General features: G+C 36.8%; 1 protein-coding gene across 1 annotated transcript; it reads left to right on the forward strand.

Annotated features, from left to right (window-relative positions):
- The first annotated feature begins 233 nt into the window (after window positions 1-233).
- Window positions 234-1,297, forward strand: LOC137644611 (uncharacterized). The gene is made up of 3 exons (XM_068377565.1): window positions 234-395; window positions 581-754; window positions 899-1,297. The coding sequence occupies exons 1-3, from the start codon at window positions 234-236 to the stop codon at window positions 1,295-1,297; spliced, it is 735 nt and encodes a 244-aa protein (XP_068233666.1).
- The last annotated feature ends 12,932 nt before the right edge of the window (window positions 1,298-14,229 follow it).

A 14,229-nucleotide genomic window follows, 5' to 3' on the forward strand; every position in this document is an offset into this window, starting at 1 on the left:
ATCCTACATTCTTTAGAGAGGCTCCCCAGTTCAGGGATCCCACTACCTCTAACAAGGCTCCCCAGGTCAGGGATCCTACTACCTCTAAAGAGGCTCCCGTGTTCAAGGATCTCACTACCTCTAAAAAGGCTCCCCAGTTCAGGGATCCTACTACCTCTGAATAGGCCCTCTAGTTCAGGGATCCTACTACCTCTAAAAAGGCTCCCCAGTTCAGGGATCCTACTACCTCTAAAATGGCTCCCCAGTTCAGGGATCCTACTACCTCTAAAAAGGCTCCCCAGTTCAGGGATCCTACTACCTCGAAAAAGGCTTCCCAGTTCAGACATCCTACATTCTTTAGAGAGGCTCCCCCCCCCCAGTTCAGGGATCCCACTACCTCTAAAAAGGCTCCCCAGGTCAGGGATCCTACTACCTCTAAAGATGCTCCCGTGTTCAGGGATCTCACTACCTCTAAAAAGGCTCCCCAGTTCAGGGATCCTACTACCTCTGAATAGGCCCTCTAGTTCAGGGATCCTACTACCTCTAAAAATGCTCCCCAGCTCAGGGATCCTACTACCATTAAAAAGGTTCCCCAGTTCAGGGATCCTACTACCCCTTAAAAGGCTCCCAGTTCAGGGATCCTACTACCTTTAAAAAGGCTCCCCAGTTCAGGGATCCTACTACCTCGAAAAAGGCTCCCCAGATCAGACATCCTACATCCTTTAGAAAGGCTCCCCAGTTCAGGGATCCCACTACCTCTAAAAAGGCTCCCCAGGTCAGGGATCCTACTACCTCTAAAGAGGCTCCCGTATTCAGGGATCTCACTACCTCTAAAAAGGCTCCCCAGTTCAGGGATCCTACTACCTCTGAATAGGCCCTCTAGTTCAAGGATCCTAATACCTCTGAAAATGCTCCCCAGCTCAGGGATCCTACTACCTCTAAAAAGGCTCCCCAGCTCAGGGATCCTACTACCTTTAAAAAGGCTCCAAAGTTCGGGGATCCTACTACCTCTAAAAAGACTCCACAGTTCAGGGATCCTACTATCTCTAAATATGCTCCCCACCTCAGGGATCCTACTACCTTTAAAAAGGTTCCCCAGTTCAGGGATCTTACTACCTCTAAAAAGGCTCCCCAGTTCAGGGATCCTACTATCTCTAAATATGCTCCCCACCTCAGGGATCCTACTACCTCTAAAAAGGCTCCACAGTTCAGGGATCCTACTACCTCTAAAAAGACTAGGGATCCTACTACCTCTAAGAAGGCTCCACAGTTCAGGGATCCTACTACCTCTAAAAAGACTCCCCAGTCCTTAAACTGAGAACATTTTCATGGGCTCATATAACGTCGATTTTAGTATATTATGTAAAGCTCGATTTGAAACAGATTGCTCGAAATATTTTCAAATGGTAAAATATCAACTTAGTTTGAACATTGACAACCCTGCTCTGAGCACACAAAAATTATGTTTAATCTAATTACCTCCACCAAGGAGGTCATTTTAACCTAACTAAAAAATTTACGGATGAATTTTGATGAAAATTCCAGGCTATGCCGAAAATGGGCTATTTTAGAAATGATTAGGTGTTGGGGGTGATCCGGATCAGTATCCGGATCTAGGGTTTTTATCATACATTAGGTTCATTCGCGGTCAACATATGAAAGAGGGAAAGCTTGGTCCGCAGACTTTGAGTGAAATGTTGACAATCTTCATTGGCGGAGGTCTGAAACCTCTGATTGCTCTTTTTGATTGTTCAACACACATACACACACACACACACACACACACAAACATATATATATGTATAGATATATATATATTTATATATATATATATATACATAAAGTACTCGTTGTTGGGGTACATCCTGGTCGTTACCTTTCTCCCTATAGATTCCGTTCAGGCACTGAATAACCCCCCCCCCCCCCCCCCGGCCGGCCCCACTGCTGGACCATATAGCTCAAATTTGATGTATCAAACCAAAAAATCCGAACTTGGTCTTTTAATACGGAAGTGGTTAGTTTGTATTTAAGTATGATGTCACTCCCAAGTTTCTCACTTCCTTTGCGTTATCTACAACCACATTGTCAATACCTTTTTTTTACCTTTTTTTTTTTTTTTTTTTTTTTTGTCTTACTCGATCAATCAAAATTTTTCAATACACCATACACATTTCTTTGTTTTCTGAGTTTTTTTTATTTCTTTATTTGCCATACTGTTTGAACTCTTATGGAATGATATGATAATTCATCTCCCTTAAGAAAATTTACGTAATTAGATTAGGCTACTGATTGTGATATAAAGACTATTGTGTTTCGTTTCGTAATCTTGTCCATTATTATTATTATTATTATTTGCTAAGCTACAACCCTGGTTGGAAAAGCAACATGCTATAAGCTCAAGGATTCCAACAAAGAAAATAGCCCAGTGAGAAAAAGAAATAAAGAAACAGGTAGAGCAAAGTGCCTGAGTGTACCCTCAAGCAAGGAAACTATAACCCGGGACAGTGGAAGATCATGGTACAGAGGTTATGGCACTACCATATGATTTCGTTGTTATTCTCAGCATTTCTTAAGTGTTTGACAATCACGTATATAGATTCTTGAGTTTGATTTGATCTGTTCCAAACTTTGTATATTCACTTACACTGTTATGTTTGATGCAACTGAAAATTACTCATAGCAAAAAAAAAAAAAAAAAAAAAAAATCCTAATTATCATGTTAAAAGCATGACACACTTGTTTTTTTTTTTATATTATACACTAATTATAACATACCAAGGCCAGCACTATGCTATTCACCTTATCATTTTTCTCTCTCTTTTTAATGACATATCTATAAACCAAATTAGTACATTTGAGTAATTTCCTAAGATAGTAAAAACATTATCAAAAGAAATTTCTTTCTTTTAGATTACCCCTTTATTACCCTTTAACACTACATGAAAAAAAAATATTATAAATGCATTTTTAATCAGTTAACATTTATCGAATGATAATTCAAAGGCCATTTTGCTCCCTCTGAAATACTCTCAATGCATTTATATAAATTTTATTTTATGATATAAAATAGGGGATTACTGTCTATCTAAATCCTCTTTGATCTACATAATTCGAGGAAAGGCCTATTTCTTTTATTGCTTTTTTTGTAAGTAATGAAACTATGCAAATTACTAATTTTATCCTTTAAGGGCAGATGTAACCAGGTTTTCGTATTTGATGTAATTTAGGAACTAATAGATTTCAGTGAGATACAGAAAGCTCAAATAAACTTGATTGAAGATTGGGGGCCTATTGGAAACGTCCCTGCTGGGTGATCTATTGTACTGGGGTTCGAGACCCGCTCAAGCTCTATAGTTTCTTGTAGTGTCTGCAACCTCACAGTCCTTCTGAGCTAAGGATGGGGTGTTTTGGAGAAGCCTATAGATCTACCTGCTGAGTCATCAACAGCCATTTTTTGGCCCTCCTTGGTCCTAGTTTGGGTGGAATGGGGGTTTGGGTTCTGATCATATGTATATATGGCCAGTTTCTATGACATTGTCAGTGTCCCTTGCCTCTGCCATTCATGAGCGACCTTTAAAACCTTTAAACTGAAGAATACCTGTTCTGTGCACCTCTGTACTGAAACAAACATGAAATCCAAATATTAAGATGAAAAAAAAATTAGTTAATCAAATCAACATCTTTTCAGCTGCCTTTGAAGATACTCAATTGGTCATCCAACAAGGTTACCTGTTATCACTCGTTGAGTGAGAGCGGTGATTTCCTTCTCCTAGATCAGTGTTTTGATAAATGATCTTATTTCGGAATAAACATAATTTTCGAGAGTTTGATTACAAGTAAAAATTTCCTAATTCAAAGTGTTCAAGGTCGCCCATGAATGGCAGAGGCAAGGGACAGTGACAATTCTCTAGAGACAGGGCAACGATCTAGAGACTTGGCAACGTTCTAGAGACTGATCATATATACATATGCTCATCGCCCAAGCCTCCTCTCCATCCAAGCTAGGTAGCAGGGAGGGCCAGGCAATGGCTGCTGATACTTCAGCAGGTAGATCTATAGGCTCCCCCCAAAACCCCCGTCCTTAACTCACAAGGATGGAGAGGTTGCAGACACTACAAGAAACTGTCGATCTTGAGCGGGTCTTGAACCCCAGTTCGGCAGATCGCCTGTTAGGGACGTTTTCACTAGACTACCACAACCTTTTGGATGAAATAAATTAGGAATATAAAGAAAAATTTATATGATATCAATAAATATGATGAATTCTTAAGGCATCTTTGTATCATCTCTTTCTCTCCAAACAAATGTGAAAGGACAGAAAGCACAGGACATCGAGAAAGACGCTGAGAAATTGCCCTGTCAAGTCTTTATGATTGTTTCCGTCTTCTCTTTTCCGAGGTCTTTGAATTGTTTCCGAATTGTCATATGATTCCTAATGTTTTTTTTTTAAAGATTTGCATGGCTAGGATTATGTGAAGATATGATTCGATGACTGAAAGGCTAAGAGTTTCTTTGTAATCATAGGCAAAATGGTGTCCTGTTTATGCTTGTTTAATTTTGTTTTTTTTCTCAACATATTATATATATATATATATATATATATATATATATATATATATATATATATATATATATATATATATATATACATATATATATATATATGACTAATAAAGATTTGATTTATTTCTTACCACTATGTCACCCGTCATAAAGCCTAAATGTCATTCAGGAACACAAAACTATATAAAAGCAAATCTGTTGACTGTTTATATGACGAGATTGACGATCAAAGCAGTCTCCCAGTGGGACTGTTTACGTCAAGGTATGTTGAAAGAACTTGCACTGGTATTTCATATCATATAATCTTCTAAAACCTTTGATGTTCTGAACTGAAAGCTAGGATATCATTCTCTCGTGCTTTCGAATTATCATCTTACTTTTGTTTTCCGCAATTCCAATAACCTTCCTTATTCAAAATATATTTCAATCACTTCTTGTCATTCAAGTCCCTTCCTTACGTCCTCAATGCGTATTAGGTCCAGGGAGAGCTAGGCAATGGCTGATGATGACTGAGCAGATAGACGTAGAGGCTCCCCCAAACTTCCCTCATCCTTAGCTCACAAAGATGGTAAGGTTGTAGACACTAAAGGAACTAACGAGTCTGAACAGGATCTTGTGAACACCAGGCAGAGACGTTACCAATCAGGCTACAATTAATTGTTAATTGTGATCCAACTATATAGTCATTAAATCCTTGCTTATAAGATAACCACTTCCTTATTTTCCATATTGCTATTACCTAAAGATACACATCAAACATTTAATTGAATAGTGTTAGATTATGACGTTACTCAACCTCGGTCAAAGTCAAGCCAAGATATACGTGTAACTACTCTTGATCAGATCAAGGAGGCTTATGACTGCTTTGATCTCGCTCTAACGTTTGATGAGAGAGAGAGAGAGAGAGAGAGAGAGAGAGAGAGAGAGAGAGAGAGAGAGAGAGAGAGAGAACGCATGTATAATTAATACTTTGAAATTCGTATTCCTATGAAAATTATGAAATAAATAAATTGAAAATCCATGGATCATAATCCCAAGTTGATTATCACTTTATCAAAAGAATAAATTTACTTAATAACTATCAATGGCTTCTCAAATTGCAATAAAAGGACAAAATATATATATGAATTTAGTTGTTCCTAACTATCCATTGAAATGTCAACTATTGTAGTTTTCCTGCTAATCTCGTAAAATATTAATAATTTTTGGACAAGGATACGTCAACATTGGAAACGTCCTTGACTCGTATTCCATGGGTCGGGAGTTCAAGCCCAAAATTTTGCATTAGTGTCTGCAGCCTCATTGCCTATGTAATTAGAGATGCAGGTTTGGGTTCCATAAGTCTACCAGTTAAGTCATCAACATCTATTTGCTGGCCCTCCCTGGTCCTAGCTTGGGTGGAGATGAAGTTCAGGTTTAAATGTTTAAAGGTCACTCATGAATGGCATTGGCGAGGAACAGTGACAATGCCGTGACTACCCAATGCCATAGAGATTGACCATACAGTATATATCATCAGCCCCAAACCCGTTTTCCATCCAAGCTAGGACCGGGGAGGGCCAGGCAGTGGCTGCTGATGAGTGAGCAGGTAGATCTATGGGCAGTCACTACACGAAACTCAAGCTTGAGGGGGACTCGAATCCCATTCCGGTAGATTGCCAGACAGGGACGTATCTAATAGGCTACCACAACACCAATCAAAGGATCAGTCACTATACTAATTTTTTTTTAATGAGGCGCATTTGCACTGACTCGCAGCGGCGCCCTTTTAGCTCGGAAAAGTTCCCAGCTATCTGATTGGTTAGAATGATATTGTCCAACCAATCAGCGATCAGGAAACTTTTCCCAGCTAAAAGGACACCCCTGCGAGTCGGTGCAAATCTGCCTCACTAAAAAGAATTGACTATAGGAAATTATAACATCCCTTACTCCTGACGCTCATAAGCACCCTTTAAACTTATAACCTTTTAAATTTCCATTAAATTTCCAATCGGAAGAGTCAATAACATCCTGAATGCCTAACAAATGATCAGCCCGTCCTGACTGTCACTACGAATAATATTGCTGACACTATGACATTATCAGTGACAGATCCTAATGATGAACGCCAGTGATGAAATTGCAGCTGAAAAGGAGTCTTCGTGAGAAATGTTATAATAGAGGATTTTTAATGGAATTAAAAGTTCATAGAGAACGTAAGATTGGTGTGCAGCGGGAATATTTGATGAGGAAAGTGAAAGAAATTTCATTTGGGGGAAAAAAATTACGGAGGCGTTAATTTGCTGATAAACCTCTTTGGGAGTCCAATGACATTTCATTTGATGATGATTTTCTTTCTCATGCTTCCCCTGACAGTAGGAGGTGGCTCAAGAGAAAAAGCAACACAAGTCACTGACACATCCATCCCTTAATTTCTTAGATATACGGCAAACCTCACACAACATTATTCCTTATTCCATCCAATCAAAAGACTCATAAACATCTCAACGATCCCCTAACACAAACTGCGCCATTCAACCCAATCTGGGACGCATTTGTGCCAGTCCTGAAGAACGAAATCCCTTTAACATTAGGTGTTTCAAATCATCCACCTTACGGTTCTAACCCTTTTTCAAGGCCTTTCTCTCCTCGTACCTCGTAGCACTTTTAGATTATACAATCGTAACTAAATTGATCTCGTTTATTCTTTCCACATGGTCAAACCACCTTAAATTATTATTCCTTTTTCTTATGCTATTTTACAATTTCTTTAGCGGATTTTCATTTGCATAGCCATAATAATTCGTCTTACTCTTTTTACGTAACACAAACAGTTCATTTTAAAAGCTTAGACATTTTGTTCAAAACGCTTTCATCATCCATATTTTTCATCTGTAATGGAAATTTGATTTAACAATCTCTTTATACGTACCCACCTTGGCTTTCATAGACAATCCATGTCTCCACCGTACATACTAAACTTCATACTTTATCTTCACGCCTTCTATTCAATTTCTCCTCCTGCAGACACTTTCAAACTCTCTTACCAGTTTCTGCAATTCCTTTTCACTGTTACCAATCAACACAATATTGTATTCTAAAATCAACCGTTGCACATACCATTAACTATCTATTTTTATCCTAACATCAACCGTTAACCATCTATTTTCTATGCTAACATCAACTGTTTTACATCCCATCAACCTTCTGTTTCCTATGCTAGCATTAACCGTTTCACACCCCCCATTAACCATCTATTTTCTATGCTAACGTCAATCATTTTCATCCCATTAACCATCCATTTTCTATGTTAACATCAACCATTTCACATCCCATTAACCTTCCGTTTCCTATGCTACCATCAACTGTTTCACATCCCATTAAGCTTCCATTTTCTATGCTAACATCAACCGTTTCACATCCCATTAACCATCCATTTTCTATGATAACATCAACCGTTTCACATCCCATTAACCATCCAGTTCCTATGCTAGCATCAACTGTTTCACATCCCATTAACCTTCCATTTACTATGCTAACATCAATCGTGTCACATCCCATTAACAATCCATTTTCTATGCTAACATCAACCGTTTCACATCCCATTAACCATCCATTTGCTATGCTAACATCAACCGTTTCACTTACCAATAAACATCCAGTTCCTATGCTAACATCAACTGTTTCACAATCCATTAAACATCCATTTCCTATGCTAACATCAACCGTTTCACATCCCATTAACCATCCATTTTCTATGCTAACATCAACTGTTTCACATCCCCTTAACCATCCATTTTCTATGCTAACATCAACCGTTTCATACACCATTAACCATCCATTTGCTATGCTAACATCAACCTGTTTCACATACCATTGAAAATCCATTTCTATGCTAACATCAACCGTTTCACATCCCATTAACCATCCATTTTCTATGCTAACATCAACCGTTTTACATACCAATAAACATCCATTTTCTATCCTAACATCAACCGTTTCACATACCATTAAACATCCATTTCCTATGCTGACATCAACTGTTTCACATCCCTTTCACCATCCAATTTTTATGTTAAAATCAACCGTTTCAATTCCCATTAACCTTCCGTTTCCTATGCTAACATCAATCGTTTCACATCCCATTAACCCTCCATTTTTTATGCTAACATCAACCATTTCACATCCCATTAACCATCCAGTTCCTATACTAGCATCAACCATTTCACATCCCATTAACCATCTATATTTCTATGCTAACATCAACCGTTTCATATATCATTAACCTTCCGTTTTCTATGCTAACATCAACCGTTTCATATCCCATTAACCTTCCGTTTCCTATGCTAACATCAACCGTTTCATATCCCATTAACCTTCCGTTTCCTATGCTAACATCAACCGTTTCACATCCCATTAACCATTCATTTTTTATGCTAACATCAACAGTTTCATACCCCATTAACCATTCATTTTCTATGCTAACATCAACTGATTCATATACCATTAAACATCCATTTTCCATAATAAAATCAACCGTTTCACATCCCATTAACCATCCATTTTCTATGCTAACATCAACCGTTTCATATTCCATTAACTTTCCGTTTCCTATGCTAACATCAACTGTTTCACATCCCATTAACCTTCCATTTTCTATGCTAACATCAACCATTTCACATCCCATTAACCATCCATTTTCTATGCTAACATCAATCATTTCATACCCCATTAACCATCTATTTGTCATGCTAACATCAACCGTTTCACATACCATTAAACATCAATTTTCTATGCTAACATCAACCGTTTGACATACCATCAAACATCCATTTTCTATGCTAACATCAACCATTTCACATCCCATTAACCTTCTGTCTCCTATGCTAACATCAATCGTTTTACATCCCATTAACCATCCATTTTCTATGCTAACATCAACCGTTTCACATCCCATTAACCATCCATTTGCTATGCTAACATCAACTGTTTCGCATATTAAACATCCAGTTTCTTTGCTAGCATCATACATTTCATATCACATTAACCATCTATTTTCTATGCTAACATCAACCGTTTCATATCCCATTAACCACCCAGTTTCTATACTTGTATCAAACATTTCACGTCATTAACCATCCATTTTCTATGCTAACATCAACTGTTTCACATCCCATTAAACATCCAGTTCTTATACTAGCATCAACCATTTCACATCCCATTAACCATCCATTTTCTATGCTAACATGAACTGTTTCACATCCCATTAAGCATCCAGTTCCTATACTAGCATTAACCATTTCACATCCCATTAACCATCCATTTTCTATGCTAACATGAACTGTTTCACATCCCATTAAGCATCCAGTTCCTATACTAGCATTAACCATTTCACATCCCATTAACCATCCATTTTCTATGCTAACATGAACTGTTTCACATCCCATTAAGCATCCAGTTCCTATATAGCATCAACCATTTCACATCCCATTAACCATTCATTTTCTATGCTAACATTAACTGTTTCTCAACCCATTAAACATCCAGTTCCTATACTAGCATCAGTCATTTTACATCCCATTAACCATCCATGTTCTATGCTAACATCAACCGTTTCATATCCCAATAACCACCCATTTTCTTAGCCGATAACATTGCAACTACATCCAATTTAATATCTCGAACCTCTCGCATCACTCTATTCTAAAGGTGCCTGCCAATCACGGAGACACAAAAGACTTCACTTCTATTATTGAAACTTTTATTTGCCCTCAACCAATTTATTTTTTACATCATGAAGTCTAAATACCTTTGACGTTGCCTCTCTATAGATTCTATGAAAATATTTATATATTTTCGTATACGACAATGTGCCCCATTTACTTAGTCTTCTCGTTTAACTGAATAAAAGGAAAATTGATTTACGCAATGTTATTCCCCCAGCTGTGCCTCTGTTGTCTTCCTTGAGGCGGGTTTACACGGTCGAGCGGTTCGTCGAACGCGGTTCGACAGACGCGTGTTTGAAGTGATGTTCGAAGGTATTTGGTTGTCGAATTGTTTGAAGAAAGTCTGTTCTCGCGTGACTTTCGTGGGCGGGGTTTCATTGTCCACAACCATTATATATTTGTCGCTGATTCCAGCTCTTCGAACCGTTTGACAAGCAGGTTCGAAATCCGGGTTCGATGAACCGTTCGACCTTGTAAACCCCACTTTACGCTCCCAATCAATATCCTTCAATGGCGTACGAAGCAATGCTATATCCCTATACGCCTCACAGCCTCCTTTAATTACGAGAAGCTCTTTCAAACTCCTGTTTCGTGTAACTATCAGTTTCAATCCCAACTCTTAATTTCCGATTTTCAGCGCCAGAGTTTCAGTTTGCGTTCGCCAGTCTTGTATACAAAGACAACATGTAGTTTCCGTGTGGATGAATGGCTTTGGCATTGCCTTCTGGTTCGCTGTTTAATGATTCTCGAGGAAGCCTCTCATATAGGATTACACACACACACAAGCAAACAAACAAACGCAGATCGAAGGAGTGATCATGGAGTTTAATCTATTCCTTTGCTCTCGAGAAGAATTTTCATGGTCTTATGAGTATTTTCTTTAGCTTATTAGCAAAGGTTGTCGTAGATACGCAGATAGATAGAATGATGGATAAAATGGTGTCTCCGGGGAACTGCTTACAGATATTTACAATTGTCATTTTTATTTAAATTCAACCTACGTTCTGAACGTGCCATGGCCTTCTGTTCAATAACATGCTGAGTTTTCAGTCCGGAGGATTTCAATACTAAGAATTAATTTTTTCTCCTTTACTAATTTCCTTATTCTATCTACAGTATCATCATTAACTAGTGTACGTGACCCGTCAAAAACGATGGTTAAATATTTGTGTAGATACGCACACACACAGATTCAGCTCTGCCCACCCCCTCCGCCTTTCCTAGCCACAACCCGATAGTTTCGGCAATTTGTGGGAGATCGTTGTTTCCTAGTGTATCCCTCGTAGTACCCCTTCTCTCCAAAATATGACTAATCCCTCTCATTTTACCCAAGTGACGGGGAGAGACAGAGTAATACGTTTAGCAATGATGATCAGCATGACAGGATACATATATATATATATATATATATATATATATATATATATATATATATATATATAATTTATATATATACAGTATATAATATATATACAGTATATATAATATATATATATATATATATATATATATATATATATATATACATACACAGTATATATAATATATATATATATATATATATACAGTATAATATATATATATATATATATATATATGCGTGTATATATATATATATATATATATATATATATATATGCGTGTATATATATATATATATATATATATATATATATGCGTGTATATATATATATATATATATATATATATATATATATATATATATATACATATGTACATTATATGTATATATATATATGTATATATAAACATATATATATATATATATATATATATATATATATATATATATATATATCTTCTTCTGTTAGTGTGCTTTTTCGGTTGCCTTTTTTTGAAGGACTTTGCTTTGGCTTTTAGGGTGGACCGCAGTCCCGACCGGCTGCCCTGCCTGCCATCGCGTAGACCCGGTAGCGTACGTTTGTGTTGTACCAGCCACCATCGCCCTTCCTCTGATGAGAAGGATATCCAGAGTGTGCATACATATCTAAGAATTTAGCCGTTCTTTTTTTTTCTGGGTTGCGTACACTAGTATAGAATAGTGCAGCTAACAGTAACATTAGAAGTCATTTTGAGTCGTCTGAGAACTGGTCTCTCCCACTGATATTTGATGAAGGCTCCAAATTAGCAAATCTTTATATGCCAAGAATGTTGAGTGACCAGCAAAGTAAAAAAAAATGTTTGAAAGTATAAGATTTAATCAACACAGATTGTCAATTTTGGGGGACAGGCTGATTTTCCACATATCAGCTTTATAAAGCTTATGAAAAGTTCGCTTTATAAAGCTTTTGAAAAGCTCCCCTTACAAAGCCTCCGAAAAGCTCCCCTTTATAAAGCTTTCAAAAAGCTCCGCTTTTTAAAGCTTTCAAAAAACTCCTCTTTCTAAAGCTTCCAAAAAGCTCTCCTTTATAAAGCTTTTGAAAAGCTCCGCTTTATAAAGCTTTTCAAAAGCTTTCGAAAAGCTCCGCTTTATAAAGCTTTGGAAAAGCTCTGCTTTATAAACCTTTCGAAAAGCTCCACTTTATAAAGCTTTTGGAAAGCTTTCGAAAAGCTCCGCTTTATAAACCTTTCGAAAAGCTTTGATCCGCTAATTAACATCTAAACTTCATATATATGAATAATGCAGGTTAGCTCGTGATAGCTATATAAGCTATACTCATTCATTTTTAATAAGCCGCATTTGCACGGACTCGTAGGGGAGCCCTTTTAGCTCGGAGAAGTTTCCTAATAGCTGATTGGTTGGACAAAATCATTTTAGCCAATCAGCAATTAGGAAACCTTTCTGAGCTAAAAGGGCACCCCTGCGAGTCAGTGCAAATGCGCCTCATTAAAAGAAATGAGTATAGTGGTCAATGTATACAATTTGATTATAATTAACCAAGGTCTATAGATTAGGAATAAGAAATTTAATTGACACTAAATTCCTGTTCGACGAATTAAGATGGGATTCAGCAACTGAAGACCAAATAGGAGAACAATACTCGAAACTACGTAGAATGAATGAATTAAAACACTTCTTCAAAATAGAATGATCACCGAAAATCCTAAATAACTTTCTCAATAAACCAAATCCAAGTCATTCCAACGACATTATTTTTCTTTCACCAATATTTGGTCAGTTAAAAAAAAAAAAAAAAAAAAAAAAAAAACCTTCCATCTACTCTCTTTGAAGTCTCCCAAGTCTGATCAGGAGACCCGACCACTTTTCCCATTTGCCATCATCTTTCCCTTCAGCTATGAGATGGCTTCGTTCCTCTTTCCTCGTTGCTTTTTTTTTCTTATTCTGTCCAGCAGTCTCGAAACGACCTCAGAAGACCAGATAGGACTTCTTTCAGTTCCTTCTGTTAAAAGAAAAAAAAAGTATCCTTGAGCTATCATTTGCCTGACCATTCCTGTCATTTTTTTGCCAATTCTGTTTTGTTATTATTATTATTATTATTATTATTATTATTATTATTATTATTATTATTATTATTATTATTATTATCCTCAGAAGACCAGATATGGCTTCTTTCAGTTCCTTCTGTTAAAAGAAAAAAAGATATCCTTGAGCTATCATTTGCCTGACCATTCCTGTCTAGTTTTTCAATTATGTGTTTATTATTATTATTATTATTATTATTATTATTATTATTATCATCATCTAAGCTACAAACCTAGTTGGGAAAGTAGAATGCTATAAGCCCAAGGGCTCCAACTGGGAAAAATAGCCCAGTGAGTATAGGAAATATGGAAATAAATAAACTACAAGAGAAGTAATGAACAATTAATATAAAATATTTTAAGAACAGTAACAACATTATTATAGATCTTTGATAAATGAACTACAAAGAGAGACTTGTGTCAGCCTATTCAACATTAAAACATTCGCTGCAAGTTTTAACTTTTGAAGTGAAAAAATGATTTAGTTGTTCGTCCGGTCAGTCTTAAATCTTAATGACATCTCTTATTTTTCACAGAC

Source organism: Palaemon carinicauda, chromosome 7 (assembly GCF_036898095.1).
Source record: "Palaemon carinicauda isolate YSFRI2023 chromosome 7, ASM3689809v2, whole genome shotgun sequence".
NCBI classification, from domain to species: Eukaryota; Metazoa; Arthropoda; class Malacostraca; order Decapoda; family Palaemonidae; genus Palaemon; species Palaemon carinicauda.